At 41.7% G+C, this 22,762-nt stretch overlaps 1 protein-coding gene across 2 annotated transcripts in view; it reads left to right on the top strand.

Moving 5' to 3' along the window:
- Positions 1 to 2,949: 2,949 nt before the first annotated feature.
- SLC29A3 (solute carrier family 29 member 3) overlaps positions 2,950 to 22,762 on the top strand; it is a 61,929-nt gene continuing 42,116 nt past the window's right edge. The window contains exons 1-2 of one of the 2 annotated variants that reach the window (XM_039320510.1): positions 2,950 to 3,400; positions 7,792 to 8,093. In XM_039320510.1, coding sequence (XP_039176444.1) covers positions 2,965 to 3,400; positions 7,792 to 8,093 — 738 coding nt within the window. In that variant the 5' untranslated portion in view covers positions 2,950 to 2,964. The remainder of the gene's footprint in view (positions 3,401 to 7,791; positions 8,094 to 22,762) is intronic. The other variant, XM_039320511.1, reaches the window with a different exon arrangement.

Raw genomic sequence — 22,762 nt, 5'->3', positions numbered from 1 at the left:
TCAATCCTTCTCTCCCTCTTAGCAATCTTAGATATCCCTGGAGGAGGGATTTGAGGAAGAAAGGTTTAATCTTGCCCCTGAAATGCTAGTCTTCTGTGGGTAAGGATTTTATTCAGTGCAATACGGAAAAACATTTATTTACACAGTCTGAGCCGAGGCACAAATTTATCTTCTCCATAAAGAACAAGGGGAGAGATAGAATCTGAAAAATCCTCTTTCATTTTTGTTAATCTCACATTGCCTTAAAGGTGACTGGTTTAAATTTAAATGTTAAAGCAGATCAGTAACTTGCAAATGAAATTCAGCTATGTGATGCCTCCAAGGAAGTGAAGTGAAGAATGAAAATGAATTAATTTGAAGTAGACACTTTCTCTCCAATACATAAATGATGATTTGAACATAGTAACATTACTAAAAGTACAATAATGGATTGTATTCCTTAAAGAAAGTTATACTTTCAGAAGCTGTATGAAATTGTATGATGTTATTTGCCAATATCTACCGCCACGTATGTATGGTAGATGTTTTCTCCATATACCCCTCTTCTCTCAATACTTTATATCAAGTGTTCTTCCTCAACCCTGGCAGCTTGAAGATATGTAGACTTCAACTCCCAGAATGTCCCAGCCATCCACCCTCCCAAAATCAAATCAGTTTCCATAATTTTCAGTTAACATGGTCTTGCAGTCCTACTCATCTGCAGAAAATGCTCTTCCATTATTCAGAACAGTGGTTCTCAACCTGTGGGTTGGGCCCCCATTTGGGGTCGAATGACCATTTCACCGGGGTCGCCAAACAACGCAGTCCGCCATTTTTCCCCCCTTTTCCTTAGCTGTGCTACTCCCTTTTATTCTATTGGCTTTTGAAAGCCAATAGAATAGACTCTCTTGAATAGAGTCTAATTCTATTGGCTTTCAAAAGCCAATAGGAATTGTCCAGGCTGTCTCTGCCCTGCTGAGCCCGCCAAAAGTCCCATTCTGCAAACGGTGCTGCACCAGTTGAGTAGTCCTTGACTTACGACTGGTTGAGTAGTCCTCGTCGTATGACTGGTTGGGGGTCGCGGCATTAAAAAGGTTGAGAACCACTGATTTAGAAAATGCTCTTCCATTATTTTAGCCAAGCAAAAGACCTATGGTGTTCCAGAAGGAGCAATCACTTTGTTTACAATTTTGAAAAAAAAATATTAGTCTGGCCCTAATATTTCAAAACAATTATTGTGAAGAAAAGGGTTATGAGTAGTTTGGATTTCTGAATAAAATTGCAAAAAGGAATGCAAAATCTTGATTCATTTTGGATGCCTCTGACTCAAAATCCAACTGGAGAAATTCAAAGTTCAGGGAGTTGAAGGCTTTTGCACAGGAGCAAACACACTTTTCCTGGTCCAGTCTGGAATGTCTAAATGGGATCAACTTAATTTTCCCCCAAAATCCAAAAATCAAAATCATATCAACTTTCCAGACTTATCTAAAAGTCTGAATGAAAGCAGCTTTCTGAGACAATTTCCCTAGTGCTGGTCTCTTTGTTTCTCTCTCCCTCCCAAAGAAAGTCTATTTTAAATAAATGCAGAATTAAATCAAACTTAGGCTTTGAGAAGAGCTTAGCTGGTCTTGTATCTTAATCAACCCATATGCACCATCTCTGATGACAAGTCTTAGCCAACCAACCAGAAAATTACCTTGTGACTCACCAAATGATACTATAATTAAATGACAAACCGACCCAACTAGTTTTAATTACAGTCGTTAAAATACTGGGTGGAAAAAATATTGCGTCTGAGATCCATATGGGGACAGAAAGAGATTTGCCCCCTTTATTCAGGCTCGCCAAGTTACTAGAGGCTCTAGGGGGCGCTGTTTAGTCATCTTCTCATACAGTGCAGCCTTCTGTGGTGGCGTTGTCTTGATCTCTTCCAGTTACAGTAGATTGGTTCACAGTAAATTGGATTCTTTGGCCCAGCATTCCGTGGACAGTGACAGTTACAGACAGGTATCTTTGAAGAGCAAAAGGCTGGAAGAGCCTGATTTCTTTGAAGAGGGAATTATAGGCTAACGTCTACGTGGCAGGTTGCTTTACTGTATTATTTGCAATCACATCTATGTTCCGGAAGTCAGCTGTAGATATAAACAATGCTGTGTTGATAAATGATTAACTTCGTTACTTTATTCAACTGTAAGTAGTTAAGGAAGCTGGGTTATTAATTTACTGGCTCTGAAAGGCTTTGGGGGGAGAGAAGGAAGACCCAAGGAGTCAACAATCAAAACTTCACAACTGGGAAATAATTTTAATAGGTTTCACCATGTCAAAATTGCAAACTTTTCAATTGGGGAAAAAGATACAGCCAACACATGTGTTGGGTTGTTGTTGTTTTTTTACTATTGCCCAGATCTTGCAAAGTTAGCTGATGATGTATCCCAATGATGGGATTCAAATATGTGAACAACTGGTTCTCTCTGTGGATGCCGCTTCCAGAAGTCCATTCTGGGCTTGGGCAACAAAAAATTAGCTACCGGTTCTGCTGAAGTGGTACAAACTGGCTGAATCCCATCACTGATGTATCCGCTTAAGACAGGGGTGTCCAAGCTTGGCATCTTTACAACTTTTAAGACCTGGCATCTTTAAGACATGCTGACTGGGGAATTCTGGGAGCTAAAGTCCACAAGTCCTAAAGATGCCAAATTTGGACACCCCTGTCTTAAGAGAAGAACTTCAAGGGTGTCCCAGGGAGTTTTTGGAAGATACTGAACATTCCCTCCCTTTTACCAATATTGGAATAGAAATTGCCTTCCGCCTCAGCTGTCTCGCAAGAAACTACCCCCCCCATACACACAAATACACAAGCACTCTGAAGGATCATGTGGAAACAGCTTTGTATGACAAAGCCATTCATTTATCTAGAACAGGTGTATCCAACCTTGACAGCTTTAAGACTTGTGGACTTCAACTCCCAGAATTCCCTAGCCAGCCATGCTGGCTGGGGAACTCTGGGAGTTGAAGTCCACAAGTCTTAAAGCTGCCACGGTTGGACACTCCTGCCTTAAGAGAAAGATCTCAGCGGTTCCCCAAGGAAGATTTTCGGAGCGTCTCGACGGCATTTCCCGGGGCGAGAGAAGCCGCACCTTTGGGCTCAAACCCGGATCGAAACCGTTCCGCAACGGCGAGCTCGAAAACCAGGATGTTGTCTTAGCCTTAGCGCCAGCCCGCGCTCCCACTAGGCCGCCGAGGAGCGGCCGGTTTGCCGCGCAGCTCCCCCCTCCACCACCGGCTGCAAAGAGGGAAGCAAGTCCGGGCCGAGGCGGCGTGGGAGGGGTTTTACCAGGGCCGGCAGCGGCGTTGCTCGGCAAAAGCCCGACCACGAGCCGGACGGATGAGTTAGATGGGGAGGCGTCCAGAAGCGGCGACAGTAAGTGGCTTCTTCCGCGGCTCTCCGGCTTGCTTTTGCGCGGTCCCGCCGAGGCTTTGTTCGCCTTGGCGCTCGGCTGCCGTTCCTTCCTTCCTCCTCCGCTTGCAGCGGGCCTTCGCTTTTCCACGCTTCCTTTGAGGGTCGGGGCTTAACGCGTGTCTTTATTGTACGTCTGAACCTGGCTGCTCGGTTTGCCGGACGAAATGCTACGAATCCCGGGTTGTTTTCTTTAGCGAATCGCTTGAAGGCTGTATCTACGCCGCCCTCCTTACGGCGGGTATAACGTTTTCTGACGAATCCCTCGCCATCCTCTGCCTATGAAAGAGAGATTTCCGGACTGGATGGCGAAATTTAGTTTCTGTTACTTTGTTAAACTTGCGAGGAAGTCTGCCCGGCGGGGCGCGCGCGCGACTCTCGCGTGCGCGCTAGACCAAAAACAACTTTTGAACGTCTGCATATAGGCAAAAAATTCAGAATTCAGCCAGGCTGGGACCTGTAAGGCTTCATCTTTTCCAGGGTCAACCTAGGACAGGGGTCTGCAACCTTGACAACTTTTAAGACTTGTGGACTTCAGCTCCCAGAATTCCTCAGCCAGCTATGCTGGCTGAGAAATTCTGGGAACTGAAGTCCGTAAGTCTTAAAGTTGTCAACCCCTGACCTAGAAGGATACAGCCATGGTGTTTGGCTTTGGGGTTGACCCAGCCCTTCCCCATAGGGTGTCCTTAAAGGTATTGGCTATACAAGTAGCCCTAATAGTTTGTTTAGTAAGCATTTGAAGTTACAAGGACACTAAAAAAACCACTTGTGACCATTTCAGCATCCCCATGGTCATCTGATTTACATTTGGATGCTTGGCAACCAGTTCCTATTCATGACGGTTGCAGTGTCTCTGGGGTCATGGGATCCCCCATTGCAGCCTTCTGACAAGCAAAGTCAATGGGGAATTCAGATTCATTTAACAACTGTGTGACTAACTTAACTGCAGTGATTCACTTTACAAATGTGGCCAGTGGCGGGATTCAAATATGTGAACAACCGGTTTTCTATGTGGATGCTGCTTCCAGAAGTCCATTGTGGGCTTGGGCAACAAAAAATTAGCTACCGGTTCTGCCAAACTGCTGCAAACTGGCTGAATCCCACCACTGAATATGGCAAGAAAAGTCTTAAAATGGGTCAAAACTTACTTAACAAATTTCTCACTTAGCAACATAAAATTTGGGCTCATTATGGTGGGATGTTGAGGACTACCTGTAGATCAGGGGTGTCAAACTGCCGGGTGGCGTCATGCAGAAGCCACACCCACCCCATTGCCAGCAATTGCAAAACTCTCCCGATATGTTGCATGACGTCATGTGACAGCGAGTTTGACATGTCTGCTGTAGATTCTATTATTCTCTCCTCCCCCCCCCAAATGAAAGAGCAGCTGGAGAAAAGAGAGCCTACAGATAAAATGGCTGTAAGAGATAATTATTCAAATTATTCACAACTGGGCTGTTGTGATTTAGAGCAGTTTTTCTCAACCTTGACAACTTTAAAATGTGTGAACTTTAAGTAAAATTGCCAAGGATGAGAAAAACTGATCAAGAGTATTTGAATCCTGAGACATCTCTTGGGCTGGAGTCCTTTCTCCTTTTTATGCAGCAAATAGCTGCCTTCCACATGTAGTCCTCAGTTTACAACCATTCATTTGGTGGCCATTTGAAGTTACAGTGCCACTGGAAAAAGTGACAACTGGTCCTTAAACTTAAGACTGTTGCAGCATCAACATTTGGGTGCTTGGCAACTGGCATATATAGTATCTATGTGATGGTGCAGTGGTTAGAATGCAGTATTGCAGGCTAATTCTACCAACAGCCAGCAGTTCGATCCTGACCAGCTCAAGGTTGACTCAGCCTTCCATCCTTCCGAAGTTGGTAAAATGCGGACTCAGATTGTTCGGAGGGGGGCAATATGCTGACTCTGTAAATCGCTTAGACTTAGAGAGGGCTGTAAAGCACTGTGAAGCGGTACACAAGTGCAAGTGCTATTGCTGTTACGATGATTGCAACATCCTGGGGTGATGTGATCACCATTTGCAACCTTCCCAGCCAGCTTCTAACAAGCAAAGTTGTTAGAAGACAGATTTACTTAAGGACCATATGAGTTTTTAACAACTGCAGTGATTTGCTTAACAACTGTGGCAAAGTAACAATTTAGAACAGGGGTGTCAAACTGCTGGGCCATGGGCCGGTTGCATCATACGGAGGCCGCACCAACCCCAGCAGTGCAAATAAAAAAGTCATGATATGTCGTGACACGTCACGTGACCTGGCGAGTTTGACATCCTTGATTTAGATGGGTTTTTTCCCAAGTAAACGCAACACAAGCCCTCAAACTCTCCCAATAAAGTCATATGACAAAATAGAGTCAGAAGACAGATTTCTTATTGGTGCTGGTAAGACTCGGTGTGCCTGCAGATACTGCCTCGATCACTCATTAGACTCTCTGTTCCACCAGAGTTTTTAGATATGTTTAGATTAGTCAAAATGTTTAGAAAAGGGCAGAATGCCAGCCCAGAGTACTCTCTGTTTCTGGTTGCAATTACAGTCACCAAATCAATTGTAAACATCCCCAAACCAAAAAATAAGACAAGGATTTTTTTGGCCCATTTTCCCAGAAAAAGGTGAAAGGGGAAAGGGTTTACAAGGAACATCCATACTGGCAGAAGATCCCCAGCTGATTCTAAAAAAAAAAGAGCAAAATCAACACAGAATGATCCACATCTTTCCTTTTTAGACCTGATCAGCATCTTGTCTTTTTTGCCCCCCCCTCTCCCCCTCCAGGTCTCCTGATCACTAGTTTGCCTTCTGCCTAATATATATGTTAATACCAAGTATAGCAACCATTTTGTGAACAGGCAGTCAAGCTATCCTATTCCAACTGTTTTGTCTAAGTGTCCACTCAGGACAATTGATTATGGCAGATTATCTCTCTCTCTCTCTCCCTCTCTCTCTCTCTCTCTCCCTCTCCCTCCCTCCCTCCCTCCAGACACACACACATGCACACACAGAGAGAGAGGGAAGGAGGGATAGAGAGAGAGGGAGGGAGGGAGAGAGAGAGAGAGAGAGAGGGAGAGGGAAAGCAAAAAAATGAGGAAAACTGTTGCTGGATTACAAATAAGTGCACAATGCCCAACATTTTTTCTGGTCCAGTTATAGCAGGGGTCTCCAACCTTTTTGTTTTGGTGGGAGACGGAGGGGCAGGCCCCTTACATGCATGCATGCATGAATGTGGCCACATATTCATGTGTACGTACAAAGGCTGAGAGTGTGTGCACCATGCAAATGGGGCTGCGAGCATGCACATGAGGCTCTCAGTGACAGCGACACCTGTGTGAGGCTTGTGGCGCCGCCTCCAGGCTTGCAGCAATGCTACCATCAGCATGAGGCTCGCACTGTGGCCCGCAGTATAATGCCACCACCATGCGAGAGTCACGCTGCAGCCTATTTGCCGTTTGCAACGCTGCCGCCGTCCATGCAATACTACAGCGCTGCCACTGCCCGCACAACACTTACGGCAACAGTGGCACGAGGGGGGGTGAGTATGCGCACACGTGCATGCACTGCCCAGCTACTCATGCGACCTGGCGGCCAAGAGGCCGCAGCCCAGTAGGGGGCCACAGCCCATAGATTGGGGACCTCTGAGTTATAGGACCTGCTGGAATGTTTAATCTGTTGCTGCAACACTTAATGATAGCTAGATGGGATTTTGTTTCTCAATATACTCAAGGATAGGATTACCAGTGCTCCATTGCAGAACTATGAACCACCAATAGAGAGCAGGAAAGAGTAAATATTCTGTATCTTTGCTGCCATGTAGCAACTCTCTGGAATGTTGCCGACTGTATCTGGTAACTAATTAGTCAAGGAGCCTACATCCTTTCATGGAGAACTTCTCAACCTCAGCTTCTGGTGTCTTCAGGTAGGATTGGGTAAACTTTCTCCATCCTGAAGGGAGCAAAAGTCATCACTTAGAACACTGGACTGAAGAAGCCAACATCTGACTTGATACCAAATATCAGATATCAGATCTAATAATAAGATTTATATATTTTTTTAAGGTAGACCAGTATTTCCACTCTTATCTTTCATAAGTTGAGAACTGAATTCGGGTTGCAGGAGCTAGAAATCATCCCCATTGTGCATATCTATTGAAAGAAAGAAAGAAAGAAAGACCTAACTTAATGTATAGCTCTTTGTTGCTACGAAGAATTAAACCATACAATAATTCTGATGGCGAGGACTTACATTAGTCATTCTAAAAAGCATCAGGTAACAAAGATTTTAAGATTAATACATCATCATAGTGATATTATCATATCATTTTATATATACTTATTTTCTTCACAAAAGTGTCTCTTGATTTGGAAGACAACGAAGATGACTTCCAGTCCAGCACCAGCTCTTTGTACAAGTCAACGAACCCCACGATCCAAGAAGAGAAAGCACTCCTTGAGGAACCAGGGGCAAACCAGTATGGTTGTTGCAAGCCTAAAGACCACTGGAATGCCACTTATATTATTTTCTTCCTCCTTGGAACCAACTCTCTCTTGCCCTTAAATTTTATCATCACTGCAAAACATTACTGGATGTACAAGCTTCAGAACTGCTCAGAAGACATTTCTCCCGAAGAGCAGGGATCCTCAGATATCCGTGTAAGTATGACATTTTTTAATGATTTGACTTGACTTTGCTACATCACTTTCTGTCCGGAATGGTATAAGATCTTGAGCAGAGGGCTGGACTAGAAGACCTCCAAGATCTCTTCCAACTCTGCTATTCTATGTTCTATGTATAGATCTGGGGCTTCTATTTTTATTAGTAGCAAATACAAGGGTAAGTAGAGTCCATATTGACTCTCAGTATTGGTTCAGTGTTGAACAAAATGGCAGTGATAACGTTAATATTTCTAGAATTACATTCCCTTCTTTATCGTTTCTCCCACTAAGCTTTTTGTGATTATACCTTTATTTTGCCATTTTTTTTCCTATTCACTTGAAATGTTAGAACAGTTCCCTTGAAAATTATAGCTTTATATTGTCTTACACCCAACAGCCAGTGAGACCTAGTGGTGAAAATATTAACTTTTAAAAAGTTAGGTGTATTATAAGATAAAATACAAATTGAAACAAAAATCAAGAAAGATAGAAACAAAAGTGCAAAGATTAAGACAGAAAAAGGAAGAAAAAAGTAGTGATTTCTGACTTTTTCCAGTGCAGCAGAGTATAGGAAAACTTACCTCAATCTTTTGCTTTACATTTCTAGTTAGTTCAAACCATTTCTATAAAAACAAAGTCAATCTAATTATCAAAACCTAAAGCTTCATTGTTTTTTGTTTCAAGCGTAAAGGCCAGACGCAGTTTCCAAGTGGAAACAAGACTAGGTAATTTCTCTTTAATTAAGGCAGTCAATTTTGTATCTCTGCCAATACCATCCCCTTTGAGGGGTCCTTGGTGTTCTCTGAGCTTGTACTGATGATTTATTTATTTAGAAAATGTATATTGCTGCGCACTCACACATGGCGATTCAAGGTGGCTTACAAGACATAAAAATACAATATAAAAGAAATAAAAATAACAAAATAACCCCCCGCCCTGACAACAACACACATTCATACCAGTCATTTAATGGGCTCCATCCCACTCTGGGTTCCTCAGGCCTATTGGCAGAACCACGTCTTCATGGCCTTCTGAAAGAGAGGGGGGGCAGTCTAATTTCCAGAGGGAATGATGTTCCAGAGAGAGGGGGCCACCATGGAGAAGGCCCTTCTTCTGGGTCCTGCCAGATGTATATCCTTAGGGGACGGGACCCACAACATCCCTTGCCTCTGTCATGCCTCCGTCTGAGCCTGAATCTGCAGAGGAAAATGAACTGGAACAGGACCCTATGGAGGCCAAGGGAGAGGTGTCTGTGGCTTCAGAGGAATGTGGGGAAGAGCAGGCCGAGGCAGGCCAGAGCCCTTCAGGAGTGGAACAGGAGGAACAGGTGAGGCAGAGTTCAGGCGATGAGCAAGGGCCACCCCCACCTGATCCTAGAGCACGGAGAGTGGACAGAAGGAGGGAACAACGCAGGCAGGCTCAACTACTTGGGAGGAGAGTGTCCCGCCCCTCTCCACAAGGCACACCTGGAGACTGAGATTTAAGAAGACACTGTGGGGAGGGGCATTTATCAGGAACAAACACTGATTCTTGAAGTGTTGTGTATTGTTGCTGATCTCTTGTTCTGTGACTTCTGTTTGGAAACCTGGAAACTCGACCTATTGGATTGACTGACCACATTACTTGAATGTTTAAAGACCTCAGACTGTATTTCGGATTCTCTCTTTTGAATGCTCAGGCAAGCTAGGATTCAAACAGACTCCTTAAGTTTATGTTTTCTTCCTTGTTATCTCTATGGCCTTGAGTACTTTCTTATGCTAATCAGACTGTATTTGAACCTACTTTCAGCCAGAGTAGACTGAAGGAGTGTGTGTGTTCTTTTGTTGGAGGCTTGCCAGCAAATGTGGGAGCATTTGTGGAAAATTTGGAGCAATAAAAGAACTGTTTGAATTGCCGGCTGACTGCATTGCCTCTGTGCTGTGCCCTGGGTCATCACAGTCTCCCCACCCTAGTGGGTTGGGTAGATGTGACCGGCAAGAGATAACCTGGTCCCAAGCTATGAAGGGCTTTCGAGGTGACAACCAGCACCTTGAATTGCATCTGGAAGCAGATTGGCAACCAATACAGCTTCCGCAGGAGAGGTGATACATGCACACACCAAGGTCTGCACAAAACCATGGAGGCTGCTGCATTTTGCACCAACTGGAGCTTCCAGATGCTTTTTAAGGGCAGTCCCATGTACTGTAGACCGCATTGCAGTAGTCAAGATGGGAGCTAACTAAGGCCTGAGTAGGGATTGTTGGTTCAGGAAAGGGCGTAACTGGCACACACCCAAGCAGTTGTACAAAGGCCCTCCATGACTGCCACCAGCTCTTCACGCTGAGTCCAGGAGAAATCCCAGATTTCACTGGGTCTGTTTGGAGCAGTGCCACCCCATCCAAGACCAAAGGTGGCAATTCTCCATGGACCAAAGAACCCCAAACCCAGAGCCACTCGGTCTTGCCATGATGTTACCTATACCTGCAAGAAAACAACCAAGCTCAGAGAGCAGCAAGGACCCCTCATGTCAACCCTGAGCGACAAACGTTTTCCTTTATTGGTACCATCTGGTTTACCATCCATTCTTTCATTCTGGAGTTTCTTGAATCTTTCCATCTTTGTGCATAGTGAATATGTTGGACTTGAAACAAGGAGATCCAGGTCCTGGACCACTCTCATCCATGAAAGCCCCCTGGATGACTTTGGGCAATCGCTCTTTCTCAGTTCAGTCTAACCAAAAACAGTTGTTTGGGGGAAAACAGGAAGAGGGAGCATTATATGTATTGCCTTGAACTTCTGAAGGGAGGGTAGAATAAAAACCTTAGAAATAATTGAAGGCTAAGTGTATGGATTGCTGACCCTGCATTATGAGTCTCTATACCAGACAGAATGCCCCAATGATAGAACATGTGTTTCTTCAGATAGCACCTTCTAAGATTAACCAGTTTGATTATAAGGCATAAAGTTTTATTAATTTTGTTAACCTGAAAAGATGCCACCAGACTCTCCCTGATTTGGGGCACCCTAGACTAATCCAGCTTTCCTTTATTGTATAGAAGCAAATCATTGACTGGCTTCAGCTGGGTTTGCAAAGATAAATATGATTTCTGTCAATAAATAATTAGGCGTTTTAATGTAGGGAAATGTAAAAGCAGGATGATAAAGCAGGTGACAGGTCAGGGCGCAGGGGTGTCAAACTGCCGGCCTGTAGGCCGGACGCATCATCGGGAAACCATGTCCACCCCATTGCCGACAATGGCAAAAAAGCTCCGATATGTTGCACGATGTCATGTGACATCATGAGTTTGACATGTCTGGGTCAGGCAATGGTCTTCTTATTTTTGGAAGGGAAACTTTCATAACTCTTTGCAACAACCACACTTGCTGAACTGATGGTAGTGATGTCAAACACAGTTGGAAAGTAGCAGGTTTCCTGCTCCCGTTCAGTTCATATTAGTAGAATTTACAGAAAATATACATTGGGTGGAGAAATTGATAGTGTTCAGGTTTTTCTTCCATCTCTCTGGATTTTTCTTCCCCCGTGGGAAATAAAATTTGGAATTACATGGACTTTTGTTTTAGACACTGAAATTGATCTGCAGAAGATTCTAGATCACTGCTCATCCCAACTCCTGAAAGATTTTGCTGATGTTTAGAAGAGGTGTGTGTGTCTCTGTGTGTCTCTGTGTGTGTGAAGCACAAAGAGAGAGAGAGAGAGATCGTTTAATGTGATTGCTTTACAAACAAATACATCTTTTTTGCTTATCCACATAGGCATTTGAAATTCCTTCACTGCCTTGCATAGGAATCCTAATTCATAGAGAAGAAATCAATACAAAAGAAGGTACAAATTGCCAGCCTTGAGATAAAATACTTTCTGAGCCTGATAAATGTTTATAGCTTTTCCAGTTGCCCTGACCATCATCTGTTAAGCTAACAGACATAAAGACAATTTTTTATAATATATGGACCATGACAACTTTCCAGCTACATAATTGTAACTGCTATTTAAATCAGTAGCTCCAGCGAATAAAAGACCAGTGCAGATCACAGGTTTGAATCTGATAGGCAAAGATGGAGACAAAATTCTCATGATAGGTTTTGGGAATGCAGTGCTCTGCTTAGTCATTACATGTAGACCCCTTGGCCATGGCAAGTTCAAGAAGCAGATTTTGGAGGCTTGAATCGTTATCAGGCATACAAGGCTGACCTAGGCCCAGTATTTATTTATCTTGTAGCTAGGAGGAATAGCAGAATTAGAGAAGAGGCAGTATAGCTTATTCTTTGTAGGCATCACCTTTGGAAAAGGTAGATGTGCCTTTTGCACTGAGATATCAACTCCTCTAGCCAAGCAGAAAGTCAAATCATAGTTCCCATGTAATCAGATCTGCCAAGCATTGGTTATTTGGAATATATACTATATTCAACTCCAGTCTTAATCAGAGCACCAGTAATGAAGGAGAATACTTTAGCCCTTTGGCATTGTTCTGAACTAGATTCCCACTTCCAACAGCTATGAGATTCTCAACAGGAGCTTCAGCAAGAAGGTGAAGTAGATTCGGAAAATAGAGAGGAGCTGGAGAACTACTTGTCTCCTTCTAGCTATTCTGTTCCAATAAAAATCAAAATTCCCAGAGGCTGACTGCAAGAGGTCCTTTAAAAATGTAGAATCAAGATGCTGGAAGATACAATAGTACTAGGTCTCGTGCAGGGGTCCCCAACCCTTGGTACTGGTCCACGGCCCATTGGGAACTGGGCTGCACAAGCGATGGGTGAGTGCACAAAGCTTTATTTGCACACGTGCAGGATCAGATTGCACACACAAAACCATCACCTCCCCCCCCCCACCGCTGTCACCACTGCTGGTCCAAAAAAAGTTGGGGATCATTGGCCTAGAAGATTCTTCATATGTAACTTTTTGCTCCTGGAATGAGCAAGTGGATATCTGCCTTCCTAAAACATTTTGCCAGCTTTCTGCTTTTACTGATGAAGCTGTCAGTTTAATCACAAGCTCCTCTTCCTCTTCTTAACAGTGGCTTAATTTTCAGATTGCGAACCATCAGCCTCCTGCGTACAGGTAATCCTCAACTTACCGCCACAATTGACACCAAACTTTCTACTGATAAGCGAGACAGTTGTTAAGTGAGTTTTGCCCCATTTTACAGCCTTTTTTGCCACAGTTATTAAGTGAATCACTGCAGTTAAGTTAATAACAAGGTTCTAAAGTGAATCTGGCTTCCCCATTGACTTTGCTCATCAGAAGGTCGCAAAAAGTGATCACATGACTCCAGGACACAGCCGCCGCCATAAATATGAACCAGTTGCCAAGCAGTCGATCATGGAGATGCTGCAGTGGTCATAAAAACAGTCATAAGTCACTTTGTTTCAGTGCTGTTGTAACTTTGGTCACTAAATGAATGGTTGTAAGTCAAGGACTACCTGTATTAGCAAATGAGCACTGTTTTCTACTCTCTTGCCAGAGATGAAACTTCTCTGCTTATTTTTAAGAACATTTCTTTCTGTCCTGTATAGGCTGTTCACTGCAATACTAAAAAGACTTTAGCAAGAATGCATGCATTTGAAATTGTAAGAGAGTTCCCAAATTACACCTTGAAGGCTTTCCTACAATGAAAGATTTCCACCAATTTTCCAGAAGTTAGGTTCAGACACAGAAAAATGCCAGTTCTTAGTTCCAGCTGCAGGAGTCTTCAAATTTGGCCCTTGGCCCTGGCTGAGAAATTCAGGGAGTTGAAGTCCACAAATCACAAAAGGGCCAAGTTTGAAGACCCCTGAGCTAGAGTTATCTCAACTCTAGCTTCTTTTCATTGGGATCTAGACATGCAGACAAGTTGATACTGAACAGCAAGACCCTTCAAGTATCAACTGGCTCTGGTTCAAAATTATGTAGGGGTTTAAAGTCAACTGCAGCACTTTCATCTGTAGTCAGTTATGGAGTAACATCCTCCATGTTAATTGTCTCAGAGGCAGCCTTTTCATCCAATTTTAATTTCTGGATACTCTTATTGAAGTGTTGTGCATCTAGCCTGGGTCCCTAACCAGTGGGCCATGGCCCATTACCGGGCTGCAGCCTATTGGCCACCAGGCAGCATGAGTGGTTGGTCACTGCGAGCATCACAGGTGTTCGTGGCTCCATCCATGAGTGCTCGAGTCACCGTGAGGGTTGTGGGTGCTCGCTCTCACTTGTGCGAGTGCTCATAGCCCCACTTGTGTGCATTCAGCCCCCCACAAAACCATCCCTTTGTTCCCCCCTGCTCCCACTCCGGGCCATCAAGCCTGAATGGCTGGGGAACTGATCTAGCCCACTGTCCTGCTACTACCTAATGGTCTTTTAAAGACAAGATTATTCTGGTTCTGTTATTTGCTGAGATTTCTTTACAGTGTCGTGTAGTAGTCCAGACAACATGAATGTCTCTTTGGACAAATCTGAGTTGTTTAGGCTTGGCATAGCAGCCTAAGCAGATTAAAGATACTCTTGAGGATTAGTAATATCTGGGTCTTCAAGCTTAAAAAAATGAAGAAGAAACAGTGAATCTGTTTTCTCAAGTGGAGTGCTACTATTCAACACTGCTTGAATTCCAATTCTCAGGTCAGTTCTGTTGCCCAAGCACAATTCTTTTCAGAAGTCAATTGATTATCTCTACAAGATGTAACTGACTTATCTCTGTTAAATGTTTAAAGACCTCTACCACCTACTTGGAATGAGATGCAAAGAAGAGAGAAAGTACGGTTTCCTCTGCTTATTAATGACACAAGGCTCCAGGGGAATTATGTAAATGTTAAATAGCATAGGGGATAGCATTGAACCCTATGAAATGCCATAGGCCAGTAGCCAGAAGGCCAATAGAAGAGTCTCAGTGCTGGCTGCTTCTTTTTCGTTATTATAGTTTGTCTCACAGTCAGCCAGATGTTCAGACTGGATTTGGCATTTTTATCCACCTTTCCCAAGAATCTGGAATAAGCAGATGTGGTTGTTTCATGTGTTAAAGGTATCATTGCAGAATGTAAGCTCTTCCAAGTAAAGCTGCCTTTTACAATTGATTGATGGTGAATTTGTCAATGCCAATGGTGTTCAGGTGGTGCTCCAACTGTTTTGGGATTACACCCAAGGTGCCTATTGCTATTGGAACTATGTTTGCTTTTTTGCTCAGTTCTATTTCGATTTGCAGGTCTTTGCATTGCATTATCTTCTCCAGTTCTTTCTCTTTTATTCTGCTGTCTCCAGGTACCACCACGTCCACCATCCAGAGGTTTTTTTTTTGTCTTTCTTATGGACAATTGTTAAATCTGGGGTGTTATTTGGTAGGTGCCTATCTGTTTGAATTCTAAAATTCCACTTTAGCTTCATTTTCTACTACTTTCTCTAAAAACATACATATAAACAAGTGCAAGAGAGAATATGAAAAAAGAGCAAAATAATACAATACAAATAAATAAACCAGGGATTTAAAATGTCATGGAACCCATAATTTTCCAAAATATCATTCTTTATGAATTATTAGATATTAAATAACAATGGTCAACACAATATCAATCCATATTATTAAAAACCTATGCATTATAGCTTTCTCCCTCCCTATATCATTATTAAATGTTTATTTTTATTAAGAAGAAGGTACTAAGAAATTTGCTCAGTATGAAGCAAGACTTAATTATTAGTAAGATAAAAGATAATGATAAAATCATTTGAAACGCCAAACTTCACAATGGTCCAGTTTACCTGATTGGATTCAGTATTTTTAGATATGTAGCATAGGTTCAAAAGAACTGCAGAAGCAAAGAGAAATACTGAGAGATCTGATTAAACTAAATTTGAACAAACATAACTCAGTACTAACTTCTGAGGTGGTTCCTCCAGGAAGGACCCACACTCCCATTCAACTGCACTTCCAAGTCTTTCCCAGAGGGCTTAGTGGTAGACATTTTCAAAAGCCATTTACTATATTCAGTTGCCCTAACTTTGTGCGTAGCTGGACCACACAAAGCATTTGAAAGGAGGTTACAATGCATGCTAGCACAAACAAGCTTCCCTTGAAGTGTTAAAGCTACCATGTTTGTTTCATAGCATGGCTTCTGTGATAACTCTCCCATTGCTTGCATGTGTTTGTGCACACATAAAAAATACTAGTATTGAGTCTGCTGGTGAAATAATAATGCATGGATACAACTCGGTCACAGCTAGGGAGATATCTGAAGCCAAGTGTAAGTCTTCCATAGCATAGGGCTCCTTTATTGCTTTCAGGAAGGGCCCTTCACTCATGACAACACGTTTTGTGTCACAACCCCAACTTCTGAATGCTTTGCACAAGTCTAATATGAAGTAACGGGTCCTTCTCTTCTTTTCAGAAACTCATGCTTCCTGTATTTGTTGCTGAGTTTGTAAAGTAGCTGCTGCAGCTCTCCAGGAAAACCAATTTTTGCAAGCGCTATCAAATTCCATCAGAGGCTTACTGGCCTATCTGACAGATTGCAAGAAAGTATAGGGAGGATTAAAGCAAAGTTCGGAGAGCGTAGCCTAAGCAGTGAGGATTCTCAGTGGGTGCGATACTAAGAAAAGCATAAACAAATAAATTAATCTGGATCTCGAGAAGAGGTCCCCAGAGGACACAGAGGCTATTTAGGTCCTTAAATTCCAGAAGTAGGAAGCCTATCTCTGTTTGCTTTCTGATTGAAATGTCTCTTGGAAATATTGGCTAGTTGCGCCTATGTGCGGGCTTAGACATTAAGACATTGAAATTAATATGAAAAGAAAGCAAAAGAAAGTTCATCAATACTACCCCCTGGAGATGGATGGATGGATCTCAAAATATACAGTGAACAGTAAACATAGTGTCTGATGTTTAGTGTAAGACTGTGTTGCTGAATGAAGTAAGACTTCATGGGTGGGACTTCCTGTATGTTGAACCTTCTTGATCACTCAATGACTTCAAAACAGTATGTTGTATGGGCAACCAGTAGCCATGCCTTTACGGAATCCTCAAAGATAGTTGGCAAATATGGCACAATTGTATGGATTGTTTTTTAAAAACTTAAAATACTTTCCTATTCTGGATGAAAGTGTTGCAGAATGCCTCTAGACAAAAAAAGTCCTCTGAACTATAATAGTTCCAAAAATTGGAGAGTGGGGGGGGGGGAAGCAAATGTGGAAAAGAAAAAGACCAAATATTGCTGGTCCCTTTCTAAATTCAAGCAAAATACAACAGCTATTCCTAAGAATAACATGTTGGTCTGAATTAACCAATAAATACTGATTTTACCTCCAAAGCAAATGTGAATAGATGACTATTACTATTTTCCTAATAGGATGTGATCATCTCGTTCCCAATGCTGAAGGAGCTTAGAAGAAGAGAGAAATGTTCTCCTTGCTTCTTCCCTTTACCTCACCTGGCACACTAGTCCTATTTCTTTCCACACCCCTCCTGGCCAGGAAGTGTGCACAAATGTGCACAAAGAGTTTTCTGGCAGGCTTTGGTGTCATCTGAATCTGCATGTGTGGTTGTTTGGAATCTCAATACCAAGGGAATGGTACAGATTGGTTATTCTTAGAGAACTCAACAGTAGGGAGGGACTTAAGGAAATCAGATATCATCTTCTAATAAGCTAATATTGTGCACCTTGCTTTTGGGTTCTGTGGCACACATCCCATTTCTCTGCCAAGATAGATATAAAAACAGAATCCAGATGTGGTCTAGAACTCTACAGCTGCCAATTATGGTCTCCCTTTTCCAAAGTGCGACCTTATTTGGAACGATGCAAGCTGCCTATAGTATTTTATGGCTTTTTCCAATGCCCTGGCAGGTGTGGAGAGGCAGCCTATTGCAGCCATGAGCCTCTGGTCTTGGTGTGCAAAATTAGGAAGATGTCACTTCTCAATTCATGGTCTAGATATTCTGCTGTGAAAAGCCACCTGAGAACTCTTGGTAGGCGGGTGTAACTTCTTTTTTTTTTCCCTTTGGATTTTTAAACTCTTAGTGAGGAAGTAAATAACTTCTCATGGTAACCATTAACACACCTATCATAGCAGGCGACTATAGCATGTTGTGATCTATTCTTTCTTTCTTTCTCTAGCTGGTCTATCCCAGTTTGAATGTATGGTTAGATGCTACTATTGCATTAATTTTTCAAACTTGGACATGGTAAAATTAACCAACTTGATTTGCGGCTCTACTGAAAAGACATGTTTTCCTACTTAGATGAATAATGCTGTGCTTGGGGGGGGGGAACACCATACATTTCAGGTAAATTGTGGGAAAATGAGTAATATACATTTTTTGTGTAATGTGTGGTTCCTCTGCTGCAATGGAAATGATTTGTAGTTACTTCCTTCTGGGATTATTTTTTTCCAGTTTCCCAGTTTATGAGGCTATAAATCCTAAAAACCAGGAATTACTAAAATGGCTGTTACTAAATTACTAAAATGAAGTACAACCATAGAGTTGATGGCTACACCAACTAGCAAGCAGAGCTGGAGAGACTAGAGAGGAGTTCCCTGAGGATGGGCTCCAGCACAAGTCTGAAAACTTGGAAGAATAACTCTCTGGTCCCAGTGACCGACCCAGATTGGATCCTGCAACATAATCCTGGTACACGTATATTCACCTTCATTCATAAGCAGAGCTATGAATCTTATGATTCTAGGTTTTCCTGGGGAATCTAACATAAACGATAACAGCAGCAGTATAACTGCCAAAAAAATTAGGATCAAACTGGATTTAGGTGAGTTTCTATGTTAGATAGGATGTGTAGTCAATACATAAAATACTTAAAGCACTTTGCAAAAATTCTGAATAGCAAGCATGGCTGCCATGCATATGAGGTCAGAGTTAATAAACTAGAGATATGGGTGATTATGCTTTACATCAAGGCATCCAGCATGAGCAGGGATCTGAGGATGGACTCCCTTAGCTCCTTATTCTTATGTTGATGAGATGCACGGAGATAAGTCATTTCCCACTGCTGTAGAACATATGCATAAACGACAAAGTGACTATTTCCAGCGGTGACTTCGTTTTGTAAACTCAGTGACAGAACATTCCTGCTAGCAAAAGCAGGAGTAATTATAGATCTTCTCTAGAACTGCCATCATTATATTTTGGTGGTGCTCCTGATGCATAGTTCTTTTGCGTTGGTGGGTATCATGGGGGCAGTTCTCACTTCTCATTCAACGTAGGAGTGATGTTCAGCTTGAAACAAAACGTCAGTAAGAAATGATATGTGCTGACTTGCTGCAGTGCTGTTTATTTAGGATAACACCCCAGACACTGAATTATAACCACCATTGGAAATGAATCACGGTAAAGCAGCCCAGAGGTGTAGTAGAAGAACAGCACTGTACCAAGTCACAGACATTGTGATTATATTGGTAGTAGTGCAGCTCGTCTTTAGTAAATTGTCTAGCAGCCGCTGGTAAATAACAGTCTCATATAGGAAAGTGAGATGTATCTCCTAGTCTATCTTATGGACCTCTCCATGGTTGTGCCAGTGGGAAGAAAAGCATTCTGTTCTTTCAAACAAGACTAGAAATTTCAAAAATTGATCACACTGGTCTAGCTAGTCTCCATTCCTCCATTTGGTGTGTTAAAGATTAGAAGCCTTTGTTTCCGTGTTAATTGCTACCATTTTTCTGCCATCAGCATGGAAATGAGGCTGCTAGCCTTATGGAAATTTAATAATATCTTCTTCCTAGCTAACAATATTTGTTGCCTTATTGATATGGCTGATTGAAGGTCATTTTATACAACCAAGAAACACTGCATTGAGGTCAATTTGGTATGGTGCATTGTGCACCCAGATATGATTAGCGGATGTGGAAATGTACATAAGAGCCTTTTTGATTTAGTGGTTGAGGCATCAGGCTAAAACCTTGTGAGTTGTAGTCCCACCTTAGGCATGAAAGATTGCTGGGTGACTTTGAGCCAGTCCCAATTCAACTCACATGGTGATTGTTTTGTGGAAAATAAGGGCAGGAAGGAATATTATGCATGTTTGCCATCTTGAATTATTTATAAAAAATTTTAAAAAATAATAGTGAAGTTATTCAGTTATCGAATATAGCAACTCCTTCAATATCTTCTTATTAACTTGCACCCCGTTAGGTAAAAACTATTTATTTATTTATTTAAAGCATTTATATAGCCCACCATCTTACATCAAATTCCAGGAGACTTCCAATCGAAAATTAAAACAACATAAAAGTATTAAAACTATTAAAACCATAAACATCAAAAAACAAAAATCTGGCATCAAGTCAAGCTTCCAAAATGCTGTCACTTCATCCTATTCCAGCATTTCAGGTAATATTCTTCAGTGTTTTTCTGAAGGCTAGGAGGAAATATTTGACCACTAACAAACTGGCATTTGACAGCTTCAGGTAAAAGTATGATACAGGAGGGCTTGGCACAGTAAATTTGAATTGAGCCTTTTTTTTAAAAAAAAGGATTTGTCCTTCCTTTATAAAATACCAAAGCTAAAAATGCACTTTTTGCAGCCAACGTGTTTTGAATTCCAGGCACCTCTTCTCTGTCTGAAATTCATTTCCTCATGATGCTGAAGTAGGTTTTTCCCCCCCTTTTTTTCTCCATACCCATTCTCCTTCAGCACTTCTGGAACCTTGCAGTTTTCTTTTTATAGTGCCTGTTAAGAGTGCAATATTTCTACGTGATTGTAAAGCCTTAGGGAGGTTTTACTCCTGCTAAACGTCTCCGGTGTAAGGATGAAGCCAAGTAGTGCGATCAGGCTGCTGCTGGTGTGATAGGAACTATCATTGATTGATGTTGTACAGATACCCTATTGTCTTTTAGAAAAGACTAAAATTAACTACAGGCAGTCCTCAACTTAAAAAAAATTCATTTAATAACTGTTCAAAGTTACAACGGCACTGAAAAAAGTGACTTGCAGCCATTTTTCACACTTACAACCATTGCAGCATCCTCCAAGGTCATGTGATCAAAATTCAGATGCTTGACAACTGGCAGGAATTTATGAGTGTTGCAGTGTCCTGGCGGCCATGTGAACACCTTTTGTGACCTTCTGCCAAACAAAGTTAATGGGGAAGCCAGATTCACTTAACATCCATGTTACTAACTTAACAACTGCAGTGATTCACTTAACAACTGTGGCAAAAAAGTTTGTAAAATGGGCAAAAACTCACTTAACAAATGTCTCATTTAGCAACATACATTTTGAGCTCAGTTGTGATCATAAGTTGAGGACTACCTGTATTGGGTATTTGTTTAAATGTAATGGCCACCCAACTATATAAATCTATTTTAAAAAGGCCAAAGTAATGCAAGTGCAGCACCCAGCCTTAGAACTGACAATGAAAATAATAGATAGCCTATATCCTTTAGGATTAATTATGAAGAATAAAAGAACCAGCAGACCAAAATACATCCAAGACTGGCACTAGGTAAGGTAGCAATGAAGCCAGGCTGAGTAGAGATCATCCTGGAGAAGGTTGCTAAGAGTTTACCACAACGTTATGGCTATTGAAAACACTTTTTGAATGTACCAGAGGGTTATAAAGTTGTTAGTGTAATATTTGTTTTTGTTTTTTTAAAGATATATGAGGTTTCTTTGGTCTAGAAAATTCTGCTCTTTTGGAAGAAAATAAAACATGTCTTGGTGACAAAGAATCAACCTAACTTTTGCAAACATAAGTTTGGCAATGTTTACAACTTAGAATTGTGAAAGAACTCTATTATTCCTTATTTATGAATGAACTACATACTGGAATTTGGTCTCACAATTTTAAAAAAGAGATTTACTTTGCAATTGTAGTATATGTTTTCATGTTATTCCTCAGCTTTCTAACAATAATAGAGATTATTTTTTTCTGTTTTACTTTCCCTATTCAAGTTTTCTCTTGGTAAATGTGTATTAAACACTGTTCAGCAACGGTATCACCACTTCTCAGGACACTGGACTTCTTTAGATTTGCTTTTTTGCATTCACATTTTACAATTTTTAGAATGTTCTGTGGTAATATTTTCAGGATAAAGAGGATTACCTAAACACACAGTGTCTTTGGGTAAATGACTAAGCACATCCCTAGAGCAGTCAACAATTCTTACCACCTAATAACAATGTAGTAAACTGCACAAATGTATTGTGTTCATAAATATAGTCAATGTTACAACTTGGCAGTGCTTTAGATTCAAAAGTGAAAAAAAGCTCTAGTATATAAGGGAATGTTCAAGTGATACCTATCTGTAACTCCTTTTTGTAGGATTGCATTGCAGTGAGAAGAACAGCTGTGTGATCCAGGAAAAGATGCAGCTGTTTTAATGATGCAGCTGCTTTGAAGCAGGAGACTCCAAACTTGGCAACTTTAAGACTTCTGGGCTTCAATTCTCAACTACACTGGCTGAGAAATTCTGGGAGTTTGAAGTTCACTAATCTTAAAGTTGCCAAGTTTGGAGTCCCCCCTGCTTTAAAGTATAGCTAACAACTGCTACATATGTGTCCTCTGCATTCCAAAGCACTTCTTTGTGCCTTGATAAGGGAGTGACAAAACATGACAACAAACAATAATGGCTTTGTGGCTTTTTCTTTCCTACCTTCTCTTCTCCTGGCTGTGTTTCACATCTTCCTCCTCCGTAAATTTGAACTGTTCTTGGCTGTTGATTAAGATAAAATTGGTTGAGTGCCTTTGGTTATGTCTTCCATGG

Source organism: Crotalus tigris, unplaced genomic scaffold, assembly GCF_016545835.1.
Source record: "Crotalus tigris isolate CLP2741 ecotype Arizona unplaced genomic scaffold, ASM1654583v1 scf7180000023654.2194447, whole genome shotgun sequence".
Taxonomy (NCBI): Eukaryota; Metazoa; Chordata; class Lepidosauria; order Squamata; family Viperidae; genus Crotalus; species Crotalus tigris.
This window is presented reverse-complemented; position numbering and strand designations above follow the sequence as displayed.